Source organism: Protomyctophum parallelum (genome assembly GCF_964188405.1).
Source record: "Protomyctophum parallelum genome assembly, chromosome: 21".
Lineage (NCBI taxonomy): Eukaryota > Metazoa > Chordata > Actinopteri > Myctophiformes > Myctophidae > Protomyctophum > Protomyctophum parallelum.
Genome location: NC_139713.1, coordinates 37,301,950 through 37,317,927, shown reverse-complemented (window position 1 = coordinate 37,317,927; position 15,978 = coordinate 37,301,950). Strand labels below are relative to the sequence as shown.

At 45.0% G+C, this 15,978-nt stretch overlaps 1 protein-coding gene across 1 annotated transcript in view; it reads left to right on the top strand.

Moving 5' to 3' along the window:
* The window catches only part of LOC310879176 (uncharacterized protein), a 55,644-nt gene that overhangs the window by 27,369 nt on the left and 12,297 nt on the right, over positions 1-15,978 (top strand). Inside the window, exons 4-7 of the mRNA XM_083793628.1 lie at positions 4,734-4,851; positions 6,138-6,328; positions 6,833-6,917; positions 15,503-15,952. Of these exons, the coding sequence (XP_083649754.1) occupies positions 6,879-6,917; positions 15,503-15,952 (489 nt within the window). The 5' untranslated portion in view covers positions 4,734-4,851; positions 6,138-6,328; positions 6,833-6,878. The remainder of the gene's footprint in view (positions 1-4,733; positions 4,852-6,137; positions 6,329-6,832; positions 6,918-15,502; positions 15,953-15,978) is intronic.

The window sequence follows — 15,978 nt, the reverse complement described above, 5'->3', positions numbered from 1 at the left end:
TAACTTAAATCTTTGCTTCTGGAAGGTCCCCTTAAAAATACAAAATATTTTGAGATGGGGAGGACATACTGTCGTATCCTACTGGCTCACATGCCAGTGAGGAGCCCCCACCGGGAGGACATACTGTCGTATCCTACTGGCTCACATGCCAGTGAGGAGCCCCCATCGGGAGGACATACTGTCGTATCCTACTGGCTCACATGCCAGTGAGGAGCCCCCACCGGGAGGACATACTGTCGTATCCTACTGGCTCACATGCCAGTGAGGAGCCCCCATCGGGAGGACATACTGTCGTATCCTACTGGCTCACATGCCAGTGAGGAGCCCCCACCGGGAGGACATACTGTCGTATCCTACTGGCTCACATGTCAGTGAGGAGCCCCCATCGGGAGGACATACTGTCATATCCTACTGGCTCACATGTCAGTGAGGAGCCCCCACCGGGAGGACATACTGTCATATCCTACTGGCTCACATGCCAGTGAGGAGCCCCCACCGGGAGGACATACTGTCGTATCCTACTGGCTCACATGCCAGTGAGGAGCCCCCATCGGGAGGACATACTGTCGTATCCTACTGGCTCACATGCCAGTGAGGAGCCCCCATCGGGAGGACATACTGTCATATCCTACTGGCTCACATGCCCGCTGCCGGGTGCCGCCCTAGCCAGTTGGGAGTGCAGTGACAAATATCACCCTCTCCGCCCGGCTTCCCTTCCTAGAAAACATAAGCCAGTCACCATCACACGACATAAATTGCAGATCTACAAGCTCAACACGGCACGCAACGTTACCGTTCCGGTGGCTGATTTCCCACAAGAATTGTATAATCATATATTATATATATATATTATATATTAACCGGTGTGGATCATAAGGGCATCTCTAACAGCATACTGTACACACACATACCCCACACTCTTCTCCAAATGAAAGTGTCACAGCGAACAGAAACACTCACACATTTTTCACCTCCAATTTATGAAGTGAAACGTATTTGTTATACATCTATATAATTATAGTGTGTAGTGTCCTATTTACACATTTCTGTAAGTAAGCACCTAATCAGAATAGCTTGACAGCTGGTAGGGTGTGTGTGTGTGTGTGTGTGTGTGCCTCAGATGCATGAACACACACACACACACACACACACACACACACACACACACACACGTTTCTTTTCTATACTTTCAGGATGGCAAGTGTATAAATTACTGCTACAAGCTCACAATGTATCGCGATGCGACAAACAAGATATACAAATGCAGTGCACAGACATATTTGAAACATAATCATATAAGCGCATACTACACGCACGCACGCACACACAGAGACACACACAGACACGCACGCACACATGCACATGTACGCGCACGCACACAAAAACGCACGCACACACACAATCGAACACACAATCGAACACTACCCACTCACACTCACAGAATAGCTGTAAATGATAAGGGAGGCAGTGTTTTGATGGCTCCTCTGACAGCTGATTGGAGTGTGTTTCTCCCCTCAGAAACCTGTAATCTGTGATGAGTTCATTCAGCGCCTCCATGTGTTTGTGTGCACCCTGTCTGTCTGTCTGTCTGTCGCCAGCAGCCCCCGTAAAGCACCACGGAGAAAGACAAGTCCTGCTTCTTCTGACAGCTCTGTTAACACGCAACCACACACGCATACACACACACACGCGCGCACGCACGCGCAATCGCAATCGCCTTTACGCAAGCACGCAATACATGGCAGTTGCAGTACATAATGCATGCATATTAGCCACATGCCCCCCCCCCCCCCCCCCCCACACACACACACACACACACACACACACACACACACAAGCACACACGGTGCAGTCGCACACGCAGGAAAGGCAGCACACACCCTTGAATTTCTCATTAACAAAATGTTAATAATTTCCCCCCTAAGGCCTTTTGTTTTTCATGCAGTTGTTTTCGTGTCGGTTGCATTAATTTGCCTTTCCTTACATTTTGATGTTAATTTCTTAGCATATCCGTCAAAGGTTTCCTCCAAATGAGCTGTCTGTTTCCTATTTCTGTAAACACAACACTTCCACTGTTCTCTGTGGGCATGTTCCTGACTGTGCTGTTGCAGAGATTTAGCTCCCTCATGTGGGCATGTTTTTAAACTGCACGTGAATACCATTGAGGTCATTCTCAAAGCTTGTGGGGGGGGGGGTGCCCAGCTTAAACGAGTTAATATAACATGCTAATCAAACTCTATTGAACCACTTTAACCCTATACATGTCAGCTATTTGAAAATGGCAGATATATATATATTTTTTTTTCCTTTTTTTTTTATCCCACGATTTTTCACCCGATTGTTTCACCCAGTGTCAATTATCTAATGTAATCCTGGGCGCTACACTTCCTCTGCCGACCTGGGGAGAGGGCAACGGACTGACCTCATGCTTCCTTCTATGCATGAGGAGTCCAAGCTGCCGGACGTAAAGCGCGTGGAAGGAACACGTTACTCCGTCCGGTTCTTTTTCCCTCCCATCAGGTGACCCAGGGGGAGGTAGTTTAGAGACCAGGATTACTGCAAGGTTTTTTTTGTGAGGGTACCTAGGGGACACAGGGAGAACATGCAAACTCCACACAGAAAGGCCCTTTCGCCAAAAAAAAAAAAAGCCAGATCTAAGCTATAACAACGTGTCACATCTGCAAACTTTTGAAAAATTCTGAAAACATTTAACAAGTCAAATCTTGAATGGGGGATTCCCATTTATTTATTTATTGCGTTGCTTAGAGTTTTCTGAAAAACGCATGTTGCTACTGTGTATATGTAGCTCAAATGTAAACTAGGTTACAATGTAGGCCTACTGCTACATTAGGTTCTCCAGCCTCCCAGAATTCAGTTTGTTTGGTGTATAAGACCCAGCACGTCCTACTGGGGTGGCGCTTAGGTCCCTCCTGCATGGAACCATCCCCGGCTCCCTTCCACTTAAGTGTCCAAGTGTCCTTGAGCAAGACACTGAACCCCAAACTGCTCCCGATGAGCAGGTTGGTTGTTGCCTTGCATGGTTTCCATCGCATGGGTGAATGTAGTGCACATTGTAAAGCTCTTTGGATAAAGGCGTGCCGCTGTAGGATTATAATTGTTTTCATAGTAAATACCGGTCCATATATAGCTGACAGTATATCTACATCAATAAACAGAGGAAACCTCTTATTACAATAATATTTGGGTTTATTCCAGAGAAGAGATCTTACAAGCGTCGGAAAGGCTCACAGCCAGGTTCCAGATAGCCTGGCCTAACTGTTATAGGTTTCTGTTCTAGCCCATTTTGGAACCCCTTTTGATGTAAGCATTATGCTATCCTTTAGCTATTGAAAAATAGCAGATCTACAAGCTCATAGGCGCCACCGAGTGGCACGCTACGAGCTTGTAGTTCTGCAATATTTGAAAAATCGAAGAACGACTGACATAGAAACATAGCTTTTTCAGAAAACTGTCAGGAGGTAGAAGACATTTTTAGAATCTGATCTCAGGTCAGAATGGTCTAGAGGGGCGTGTCGCGGCTCAGACTTGCGTTGGAGAATATTGGTTCACTCTTCACTTCACGGTTATACACAGTAAAATCATTATTGTTAATTTAACTCTGTACAAAAGCACTCAGTGACTCACTGTTGTTACTTAATCCTCTCAATCAGTAAGTGCATCCACTGTACTCACAGAAAAAAAACCCCACCAGTCACATAGTTTACATATGAATGTTTGCCTGTTGCTGACTTAGGGAGGAGTAATTGCAGCCTTCTATCAGCCGTTCAGCCATCTGCGTGTCTTTGACAACACGGCGTATTTGCTTAAGGATGTCATGCTTTTTGAACGGTTATGTAAGTGGCGGCGGCGGGGGCCTTGCTTGGGTCAGAGAAGCAGCCGTGTGACTCGAGGAGTTGCCGGCTTAAACCTTTTTTTTTGGAGGAAATAAATAAATAAAACCTGCGTGGGAAAATGTCATGAGTTATACTTCCAAAGTTCCAACAACAACATTGGTGAGGAGGAGGTGCCCCTCGAGCAAACCGACTTAATGACCAACAACCGCTCTGTTGCTGACGGTAACAGTCTGTGGTCTTGTACTAACACTGTCATTCGTCATGGCGACAGCTATGTTAAAATGACAATATGCATTCGTTGTATTTAGCATGATCTGCCCTTTTTTGCGCCTTTACAACATGCCATTACATTCATCATTTCACGCACACATTCATACACAATCATAGAACATTTTTTGTATATTTTTTGTATATATTTTGAAATATACCCACAAGTGTCGAAGTGTCATTGAGCTTGACACTGTGAACAGGTGAATGGCATGACCATTGTAAAGCGCTTTGGAAAACGGTACTGTATAAATGCTCCATTTTAACCCATTTTGGGCGGGAACCCCTTTTGGTGTTAGCATTATGTTATGCTTAGCTATTGAAAAATAGCAGATCTACAAGCTCATAGCGCACCACTGTGCACTGAGTGCTACGAGCTTGTAGGTCTGCTATTTTTGAAAAATCGAAGAACGACTGACATAGAAACATAGCTTCTTCAGAAAACTGTCAGGATGTAGAAGACATTTTTAGAATCTGATCACATCGACGATTACCCCCATTTCATCTCGTATTATATTCTTTGCTGTGGATGTCACTGTTTGTCAGGAGTCTATACTGGGCTATTTGAATGCGCTCTCTTAACTCTTCCCGGTCTCTCCTCTGCTGGTCCAGGCTGTGTGAGATCGCCCTGCGGCAGCAGCAGATCTCCTCTGAGCTCTCAGACCTGCAAGAGAAGAAAAGACACGCTGAGCAGGACCTGACGGGACACCACGGCCTGCACACCTGCACTGTAAGCACAGCTGATGTGTTGATGTCATGTGACCGTCCTCCATGTCGTCATATGAGAGACCATGGCACAGCTGATGTATTGATGTCATGTGACCGTCCTCCATGTCGTCATATGAGAGACCATGGTACAGCTGATGTATTGATGTCATGTGACCGTCCTCCATGTCGTCATATGAGAGACCATGGTACAGCTGATGTGTTGATGTCATGTGACTGTCCATGTCATCATGTGAGAGACCATGATAATATTGTGATATCCCAGAAAAGTCCTGGTTTTCAATCACTTATAGTCAAAATAGCAGATCTACAAACTGACAAGTTTTGACAGTTTAAATAATATTATTACAATATTATTGATTGAAATGCATATTGTGATATTTGCCTTAGTCCACATCACACCAGTAACCTACACTTAACTCTATTAATGTTAGTTATTGACTGAGGGAGCAAATAATGTTATGTAGCTTTGTTGAATACTCACTTATAACAGACCATTGCTTTGTCTCTGTTTACATGACTAGAGCTAATCAAATAATTGTCAGATCTATAGTTTTGCATAAGAAGCCTACTGTACAGCCAGGTGGTTACTGCTTTGTTTAGCTGCTTCCTTGATTCCTTGCGAGCTACGCTGTGAGCTTGCAGATCAGTCATTTCACTTTTTCATTTTCATTTTATTCATGAAGTATTTTTTAGAAGTTAGAATTTGAAATCTTTGCGACCCACAATTGGGCCCCGACAGAAGTGAAACGTCAGCGTGCTTAAGCTAATGATGTCTACGGGAATGGATTTCTTAGAATCCATTTATCACAGATTATTTTTCCAGGCTGCGGTTTTTTGATCAAAACGAGCTTGAATGCGGCGGTCATGATCGGCGGTTACAAAATGTATGTTTTGGGTGAATTAACCCATTCTGACCTGAGATCAGATTCATACGAGGTTTCCACTGGACACACACTGGTCTGATTGACCCATTCTGACCTGAGATCAGATTTTAAAAAATGTCAGTCGTTCTTCGATTGTTCAAAAATAGCAGACCTACAAGCTCGTATCGTGCCACTCGGTGGCGCGATATGAGCTTGTAGATCTGCTATTTTTCAATAGCTAAAGCATAACATGATGCCAACACCAAAATGGGTGCCCGGTCAGAATGGGTTTAAATAATGTTCGCGGGACTCGTTACATGGCCTGATTTTACACTACACGTTTCTCGTTACGGATCCAGCCACTAGATGGCGGCGAGTAGTACTAACTTGTGTTGTCTCTCTCTCTCTCTCTCTCTCCTTCCAGTTGCTGTTGCACACGCGCAGAGAGCTGCAGGCTCGCGTCACAGAACATCTGGCCCAGTCCGAACGCCTGGTGTTCCAGGAGCAGGCGCTGAGCGCGCTCCACGACCTCCTCACGCAAGACCTGCTCCAGTACCAGCAGGAGACCCGAAAACTACACTGTTTCACTCTGAGAATATTAAGAGACTACTACAGGTCTGTCTGTCTGTCTGTCTGTCTGTCTGTTTGTCCGGGGACCCCCAGGGGTCCTTGAGGGAGGTCCAGGGGGTCCCCAGCTAAATGATAGTTTGTAACCAAATGGACCCTTATATGGGTCTGTAACTCTGAGAGTGTACAAATGGAGCGTGACGCGTTGTGAGCTTGCAGATCTGCTATAGCGTAAATTGACTTGTGTCTTTTATATACTGGATCTCTTGTCCACTGGTCCCTTGCAAACATTTTAGTCTAATTTTTTATTTGTTGACGAAATTGTCAATATATTTAGTTTTAGTCATCATAGCTACGTTTTCATGTGCTTTCCATTTAGGTTTCGTCAGTGAAAAAAATCAATGATTGAGTTCCTGTCATTAGCGAGGTCACTCCATATGCGTTTAGCTGGATTGTTCATTTGTCAACATTTCATTCATCAAATTGCATGAATCCATCAGGGAGACATTTTATGTACATAATCCTAATCATCAACTCTGTTTCCTTGTTCAGGTCAGACAAGGAGCAGATCTCCACAGCCTATCAGAGTGACCACAGTATGCAAGGCAGGAACGACAACCAACCAGAAAACAGCATGGTAATTAAAAAAATCACACTCATGTGAAGTGAGGGGTGCTCTTATCATCGTGCATCATCATACATCATCTCATTCCGGCGTCCTCACCTTCGTCTTCAATGTTTGTGTTACGCAATGGCATTTGGTGTTGAGACAACACACACACACACACACCAAAAGCTGTACATAGGAGGGGGCTATCGCCCATCAAACAAAATCACACTTGTGTGAAGTGAGGGGCGCTCTTATCGTCATACATCATCATGCATCACATGTGTCTTGTCTGGATGTTGTCTATATTAGTCTACAAGACAAAACGTCTACAGTTTCATGAGACTTGGGCTTTCTCTGTTTTTATGGGGCGTGTGACTCTAGAGGGGTCATCCCTATGTTCCCCAGGTTCTATGTCCCCCAGGTTCTATGTTCCCCACTTACCTTAGGGTTTAGGGTTAGCGTCATAGGTTTCTGGTTTAAGGACTTCAGTGCTTTGTACTATACAATTGTATGTATAAGTACAGAACAAATAATGTTTGTTTTTGCCATCTTTGTTGAAGAGTCTGAGCAATTTCGTTTTAGTTCATTTCATGCCAATGTTAATTTTTAGTTGGCTAAGACTAGTTTAAGTAGTCTAGGCAGGCCTAAAGTTCAATGGATTGTTCAAAGACTGAGCTTAAATCAGAATTTGCTACTAAAAGTAACACTAAGACTAAGTTGCTAAAATACTTTTAGTCTTACTAGAATTACGAAAATTACTAGCTTAGGTTTCTGGTTTAGGTTTAGGTTTATTCTAAGTGGGGAACAAAGAACCTTTTTTGCATGGTGGGGAACATAGAACCTGGGGAACATAGAACCTGGGGAACATAGAACCTGGGGAGCATAGAACCTGGGGAACATAGAACCTGGGGAACATAGAACCTGGGGAGCATAGAACCTGGGGAACATAGAACCTGGGGGACATAGAACCTGGGGAACATAGAACCTGGGGAACATAGAACCTGGGGAACATAGAACCTGGGGAGCATAGAACCTGGGGAACATAGAACCTGGGGGACATAGAACCTGGGGAGCATAGAACCTGGGGAACATAGAACCTGGGGGACATAGAACCTGGGGGACATAGAACCTGGGGAACATAGAACCTGGGGGACATAGAACCTGGGGAACATAGAACCTGGGGAACATAGAACCCGGGGAACATAGAACCTGGGGAACATAGAACCTGGGGAACAGAACCTGGGGAACATAGAACCTGGGGAACATAGAACCTGGGGAACATAGAACCTGGGGAACATAGAACCTGGGGGACATAGAACCTGGGGAACAGAACCTGGGGAACAGAACCTGGGGAACATGGAACCTGGGGAACAGAACCTGGGGAACAGAACCTGGGGAACATAGAACCTGGGGAACAGAACCTGGGGAACATAGAACCTGGGGAACATAGAACCTGGGGAACATAGAACCTGGGGAACATAGAACCTGGGGAACAGAACCTGGGGAACAGAACCTGGGGAACATAGAACCTGGGGAACATAGAACCTGGGGAACATAGAACCTGGGGAACATAGAACCTGGGGAACATAGAACCTGGGGAACAGAACCTGGGGAACAGAACCTGGGGAACAGAACCTGGGGAACATGGAACCTGGGGAACATAGAACCTGGGGAACAGAACCTGGGGAACAGAACCTGGGGAACAGAACCTGGGGAACATGGAACCTGGGGAACATAGAACCTGGGGAACATATAACCTGGGGGACATAGAACCTGGGGAACAGAACCTGGGGAACATATAGGTACACTCCCTGTCTAGAGCCATCTAGAAATGGGTCTGTGTGGAAATCAGTGGGGGGTTTGATCGGCTGAAACCTTGCCCAAATTTGGAGTCATGTCATACATAAGTCATAGACGACTGACGTCATATACTGGCCACATTAAGTCTGACATTCACATGGAAGCCACACGGTTATTAGATGGCATTTTTGTGTGCTTGTATTGTTTTGCAGCAATCACCCCCCAGTTATTTCTGTTGCTGCCAGTTATGGCTGCCAGTTCCCACCTGATGTCATGTGGGAGTGCCGACCGCTCCAAACCGTACTGAATAACTGCTAGTTTGCTGCTAGTCATCTGCAGGTGTGGGATCTTTGTATCCTCCAAAGAGGATGATACGACGTTGTGAGCTTGTAGATCGTCTATTTGAACTAATCGAAATAGTAAAGAATTGGCAAAGAAGTATAAGGGGTGTAAGGGGTGTCTAGACCTGCTGGTTGACACTCAGTACTGCCAATAGCTCATCAGCGCAGATATCAGGCAGCGCAGATATCTAGTGGACAATTATTTAACACGGTTTGTGAGCACAGACTTTGGCAGGCGTACATTTGACCCAGAGAATGTAAAAAGCATGTTAAACACTGTGTGGGGAAAGTGACACTCAATAACTTTAGTAGAAGTGCCATTAAGCAAGGCACTTCGTGAGTGCGTGTGTGCGTGCGCGCGCGTGACTGGCGTGGGTCCAGATGTTGTCAGTCTTTGTCTCAGACATGCAGTTGAAGTCGAGATGGAGGAAACATCTGCCTGTTCGTATGGCTCTGTCTGTCACACACACACACACACACACACACACACACACACACACACAGACACACACACACACACACACACACACACACAGAGATCTTTGTATGAATCCTCGTCTAAAAAGTCTTCATGACAGGGAAACATGTCATGTACGTGGTAGCAGCTGAGCTGTTAGAGCGTGTTACTTTAGTGGGGTTTATCATGATAATGTGTAGACAGGTTGAAAACCAACACATTGTAATAGCCCTGACAGACAGCAGAAAAAGATGAGAGGGAGACAGTGTAGGAGAGACAGACAGTTGAGAGAGAGACAGCATAGGAGAGACAGACAGACAGACAGACATTAGGGAAGTTGAAGGGAGACGGCCTAATAGCGACAGACAGTAGGAAAGCTGTAATTTGTTTAGCAGATTGGATTAATCTGGTGGTGGAAAATGAGCATGCATAATCCGATAATTTATAATTCAACCTAGATTTTGAACAAATAGATGTGTGGTTAATCTACTGGAGCGATTCTTGCTGAATTAATGCGCTCTCATTAGATTTAATTGAAGACCATTCATTTTAAGATTATCGTTTGAATAGCTACTGTACTTAAGCTTTAAATTGTTACATGTTGCAGCGTGAGTGTCACCGCATCGACTTACTTTGCATAACAATAAAGTCTTAAAGATCACTTCAAATGTCCTACATTTGGATTATCAAACATAGATTCATATGAATTAGTCTTATCATAGAAAATAGAAGATGAGTTAAATAGTCACACTGGGGAAAAGGTGGTTCATGGCAGGCCTATATGCTGTACATACAGTACATCCACACAATATGACTGTGAAAGATAAAAGAAAATCTCAATCCATAAAAATGTAATGTTTTCTTTGCATTAACCCATTTAGGCCTGACCTCGAAATTTAAAAAGTTTCTTCTAAATCCTCCAGTTTTCTGAAATAAATATTTTCACGATTTTTCAAAAATAGCAGACCTACAAGCTCGTAGGGCGCGCTACGAGCTTGTAGATCTGCCGACTTAAAAGATATTCCAAAGTTCCGACCACAACGACGGAGGAGGAAGGCACCCACACCGCACCACCGCTGCCATTGTAATGCATTTGGCCTCAATTTCCCTTAAAAGAGACCTTCACACCGACAGTCAGACAGGTCATCAGGTCTGTACACAGTAAAATCCCTCAACCCTAATCCCTAAAACCCTAATATTTATCCATTTGTGACCCAAAGGGTCCATTTGTTCACACCTGTATACACTCTCAGAGTGAAATGAACACTGAGGATTCTCAGTTCATTAGTGTTATTATTTGCAGCTGTGTGGTGGGGACATATTGCTAAGCAGATTGGCGAGGGGACAACCCCTGGCGAGCCGCGCATGTGTCCAACACGCCGCTGTTCCCGCTAATTGGTTGCGTTGCTGTTGCTGTGGTTTTGACACAAGTTCTCTCCCTGACGGAACTGACAACTCTAAAGAGGGCGGTGGCCTGCCGTGTGTGTGTGTGTGTGTGTGTGTGTGTGTTTTACACAGGGATTTACTGTGTGCATATGTTTTATCTTAAACTGAAGTTTATCTTGTCCTTACATTATTAAGCTTGCTGGATGCTGGTGTCTTGTAGACGGCTGGCCTTACACACACACACACACACACACACACACACACGCAGCATTCCATTCATCCTTAGTGGTCAGAGTTCATCCTATAATGACAGACAGAAATAATAACATTAAAAACTATTAGCCTATGGGCTAATCCCACCATGACCTGTAAACATTTTAATACCTCCATGATTAGCCCTGATCCCCCCCTAGACCCTGGCCCAAACTCACATCACTGTCCCTGGGGGAGGATGCCTCGGCGAGCCCCTGGATTAAGGGCCCCAAGTTAAAAACCTGGCTACTGGCCATCTCATTTTCAAAAGTAGCACTAAATGGAATTACTCTTTTGTGTGCATGTGTGGCTGTGTGCGTGTGCGTGTGCGTGTGCGTGTGCGTGTGCGTGTGTGTGTGTGTGTGTGTGTGTGTGTGTGTGTGTGTGTGTGTGTGTGTGTGTGTGTGTGTGTGTGTGTGTGTGTGTGAGTTTGTGTGCGTGTGTGTGTGCATGCGTCTGTGCGTGTGTGTGTGCGTTTTTTTAATCGTTAATTAAACTTGGATTCATTTAAGTGGCTTTTCAGGCCTAAATGAAATTTGTATTTTCCTTTTTGCCGTGAGTGAAGTGGGGATTTGGATTTGGTAATGTGGGCATTTTCAAAGAAGTGTGTGTGTGTTTGTGCGTGCGTGCGTGCGTGCGTGCGTGCTCTCAGATGAGCAGATGTTACCGCTTCTCAAGAGGGATTCATGTCTGTCCTTCCTATTGGTTTGGAAGAAAATGTTTGGTTTGAACTTTGAAAGGACTGTTATTGATCATATCAATATCAATGAATTCAAACAAAACAGTAAGCGACGCGTGTTTCTAAATTAGACTCTAATATGTTGTGATTGAGCACATGATTAGAGGCTAATGTACTGTTTTCTCTATTGGTATATTTCATTCAAACAGTTTTTACTCTTACTAATGTTACGATTAATTGATTTTATTGATACCGTAGTTTTTATTCAACCAGGTCAAACACATTTACTCCAATGTATTTGTATGGTAGAGTATTGCAGCTTTAATGCTAGTTTTATTAAAACTGGTATTTGTATTTTCTTGTTTCTAATTTACAGTTTTTCTGTAGAGGTTATGTGCATGCATAATGTGCATGCATAATAAGTGGCGAAGTGAGTTTAACGTAATTTAGCGTTGTTTAATGCAAACAGACAGGACTTTTCTGTGTGGATGTGTGGGCTGTCAAGTCCAGAAAGTAGTTTTTTGCCACTCAGTCGGCGTTCCCGCATAATCCCTCCCGGGTATAATGTTGATGTCACATGCCGCATACCCTATTTTACTTTTTATTTCACTTTCTTTCTGTTACTCATTTACTGTTTTGTTTTGTTTGTATTTGTTGTTGTTGAAATCCCAACGGATTGCTTCTGTGTTCTTTGCTTCTATGTTCTTAGGTCTAAGCACGATAATAACAACAACAACAAAAAAGTATTGTCCAGAATCACACAACTTAAAATGTACGATCAGTCATTTCAGTCCAGTGGATCAAGAAAGAAAGAGCAACCCCTCACTGTCTTCATGAATAAATTGTCTTCTTAAATTGTCTGGACTTGCAATCAAAACATTTAGGAAAAACCCAGACCCCAAATCCTTTTCTCTCTAATAATTGTTTTGACCACTTGAACGCTAGAATCCTTATTCTGTGGGTCATATTCACAGAAAATAATTTGGCAGTGCACCTCCTTTATTTATCATCTGGCTGGGGTGTTTTATTATTATGTTCAATTCTTTCAGCAAAGTGGGAGTGTTTCAGACCGCGTCGAGGTCTCCTCTTCCTCCTCTTCCTCCTCATCCTCCTCCTCCTCCGCGTTGCCTTCTTACCAAAGCACTGCCACCACCAACGGAGTAGATTCAGATCAATCCCGGAGGACCAACCGCGGGAAACCGCCGACAGCCGAAGGAGCATCGCTAACCACTGTAACCAGACGTTCTAACCTAACCCGCTCTGGCAGCGTCAAAGATCTGATCCATAGATTCTCCGGTACCGATTACGTCCCGACGTCAGCGTCTCCTCAAGAATCCTCCCCTTCCTCCCTCAGTCCAAACGGCATTTCGCCGTTTCCTGAAACGGGCCATGTCACCACGATGTCTTCGTCCGACGTCTCCACGGTTCAGATGAAAACGCGGAAGCGGGGAGAGCCCTCGAAGCCACGGTCCAGGTCTGCCACGGGGAGCCCAGTTCCCTCCATCTCCGCCACTCCTGTTGAAAATGGGCAGAACGCCACAGAAAGTCCAGTAAGGGACTCGTCAGAGGGATCCGCACTTGTAAAAAACCTTCCAGAGGAGAACAAGTCAGCCCGGGTTCAGTTTGGGTCAGACTCGTCAGAGGAATCCGCACTTGTAAAAAACCTTCCAGAGGAGAACAAGTCAGCCCGGGTTCAGTTTGGGTCAGACTCGTCAGAGGAATCCGCACTTGTAAAAAACCTTCCGGAGGAGAACAAGTCAGCCCGGGTTCAGTTTGGGTCAGACTCGTCAGAGGAATCCGCACTTGTAAAAAACCTTCCAGAGGAGAACAAGTCAGCCCGGGTTCAGTTTGGGTCAGACTCGTCGGAGCCTAGTAGGACCCAGCAGGATGGGAGTCCAAAGGCGTTGAACGACAACCGCGATTCTGGGCGGGAGTCCCTGGCTGATTCAGGAATGGGATCGGTAAGTTAGGCGAGACGACCCCGGCTGATCGCTGGCGTCTGAGACCTCTCATCACCATGTGCATGGATGTGAATAATGACACCCGACCTAACATCACCATGTGCATGGATGTGAATAATGACACCCGACCTAATATCACCATGTGCATGGATGTGAATAATGACACCCGACCTAATATCACCATGTGTGATGTGCAGGAGACATTGTGTAGTACGTATTAGTCTGGTGAGTGACATCTAAATTCAATGAATGGGCTAAAACCGTCGAGAAGACATTCAGATTTAAAAAGGACTTCATGGTGGTCACTTCTCTTTAGGTGCATACTACTCTGAGGTCCCAGAAGTTCTCGCATACAAAGCGACAATAAAACGACAACCTAAAAACATTGGTTTTCAACCATTTTGATATCAAGGCCCATTATCTATTCAGCATTTGAGCCACGGACCAACATTTGATGATATTTAGCCTCTGAGACCCAAAAAAAAAGAATATTTTGTTATCGTTGACACACAATACCATGCTGTTGGCAAATTTGGATCAAAATAACAATTATTCTACAATCTCTAATTGTGTAGACTTCTTGTAAATTAAGTAATGCAGATATTTATAACAATAATTAACTCTGGTTTCAGTTTACACTCTCAAACACTCTTTTTGTGGCCGGTGTAGCCCGTTTAATGAATGGAGATGTCACCATATGGAGATCTATGATTGATTGTCTGTCTTATGCGATAACATAATCATCATGTGCATGGATTGACGTCGTGGCATTTCAGATTGAAAAGCAACATTTTTGCATGGATAAATTTTTTACAGCGAATGTACTTGCATGACTAAAGCACTGACTGCAGCCACTCTGCATGAAAACACACCTGTAATTGTATTCAGTTATTGTTACGAATTAGGAATGAATGGTCTCCCTCATCAGCGTTGATTTGTCTGTGAGTGTACTCTGACTTATGAAGGGAAACATTAACACAGAGGCTTTTACTGTAGCTCGCTATCTAACTCTAAATCTAACTCTTAACTGCATTAGCATGTCAAATTAGCCAGATGTACTTTAGTTTAGTCACTTGTCAGTTTGGTGTGTGTGTGTGTGCGTGCAGTGTGCAGTGTGCACACGCAAGTATGTGCTTGATGATATTGTGTGTGTTTGTGTATAAGGCCAGCCGTCAACAATGCACCAGCATCCAGCATAATAGTGCAAGAGTCAAGACAGTACAAGATAAACTTCAGTTAAAAATGTAAAATATATGCACACATTAAATCTCAAAATACACACAAGCACGCCCACACTGTGTGTGCGCGCGCGCGTGCGTGTGTGTGTGTGTGTGTGTGTGTGTGTGTGTGTGTGTAAAGTGTGAAAAAAATGGCTGTATGAGGGTCGATGCTGGCTTGTGAGCAAAAGTTGACGATGGAGTTTTACTGGAGTCGTAACAGAATATTTTCTACATTGTAGCATCGCCAGTTTTACTTTTAGATTTGTTCTATTACAGTTGTAAGATGTGTCTTATAACGTCATCAATTTAAAGTTAAAAACGTCTTTGGCCCGGAGGCACTTTGTGAAAGAGAAAGTCAAATCAGTACTTGGCCTTCAATTAAGCGACAAAACAGATCATGTGGATCTCTAATTTGTACCCTCTTCAGAGAAAACCTGCCGTCCATTTTTTGAGGGGTGAAAATCTTCAACGTGGTTAAATAGTTTACCGAAGGCTTTACCGTGTGCTCTCCTCCAGGAATCGGACCTGGATCAAATCAAGCCCCGCCTCCCCGACAGCCCCGCCTCCGAGGAAGAGGCCCCGCCCACACCCCGCGTACTTCTGCCCGGCAACAGCAACCCCAAGTATCAGCTGTTCCTCAACAACGACCACCACCTGGGCCACGGCGGGCCCGGCGGCGCCGTCATCAGCAACGGCGTGGGTCCCCGCAGGGACCCGGACGGCGGCACGGCGCCCGGAGGCCCCGAGAACAATGGACCCCCCAGGCTGCCCCGCTGGGAGAGCTCCCGGCTGGCCCCCAACCAATACCGAGGCTCCCTGGAGTCCCTGACCTCCCGGGACTGGGACAACGCCTCCGACAGGGTGGGTGAGAGGGAACCAGCGGGAGAGAGGCTGTTCATAAGCCCATACACCACTACAGCCTCTATGTACGACTACAACCCCACGTACCCAATGTCTGACTTCAAGGTGAGAAATGCTGGCATTTTAATCAT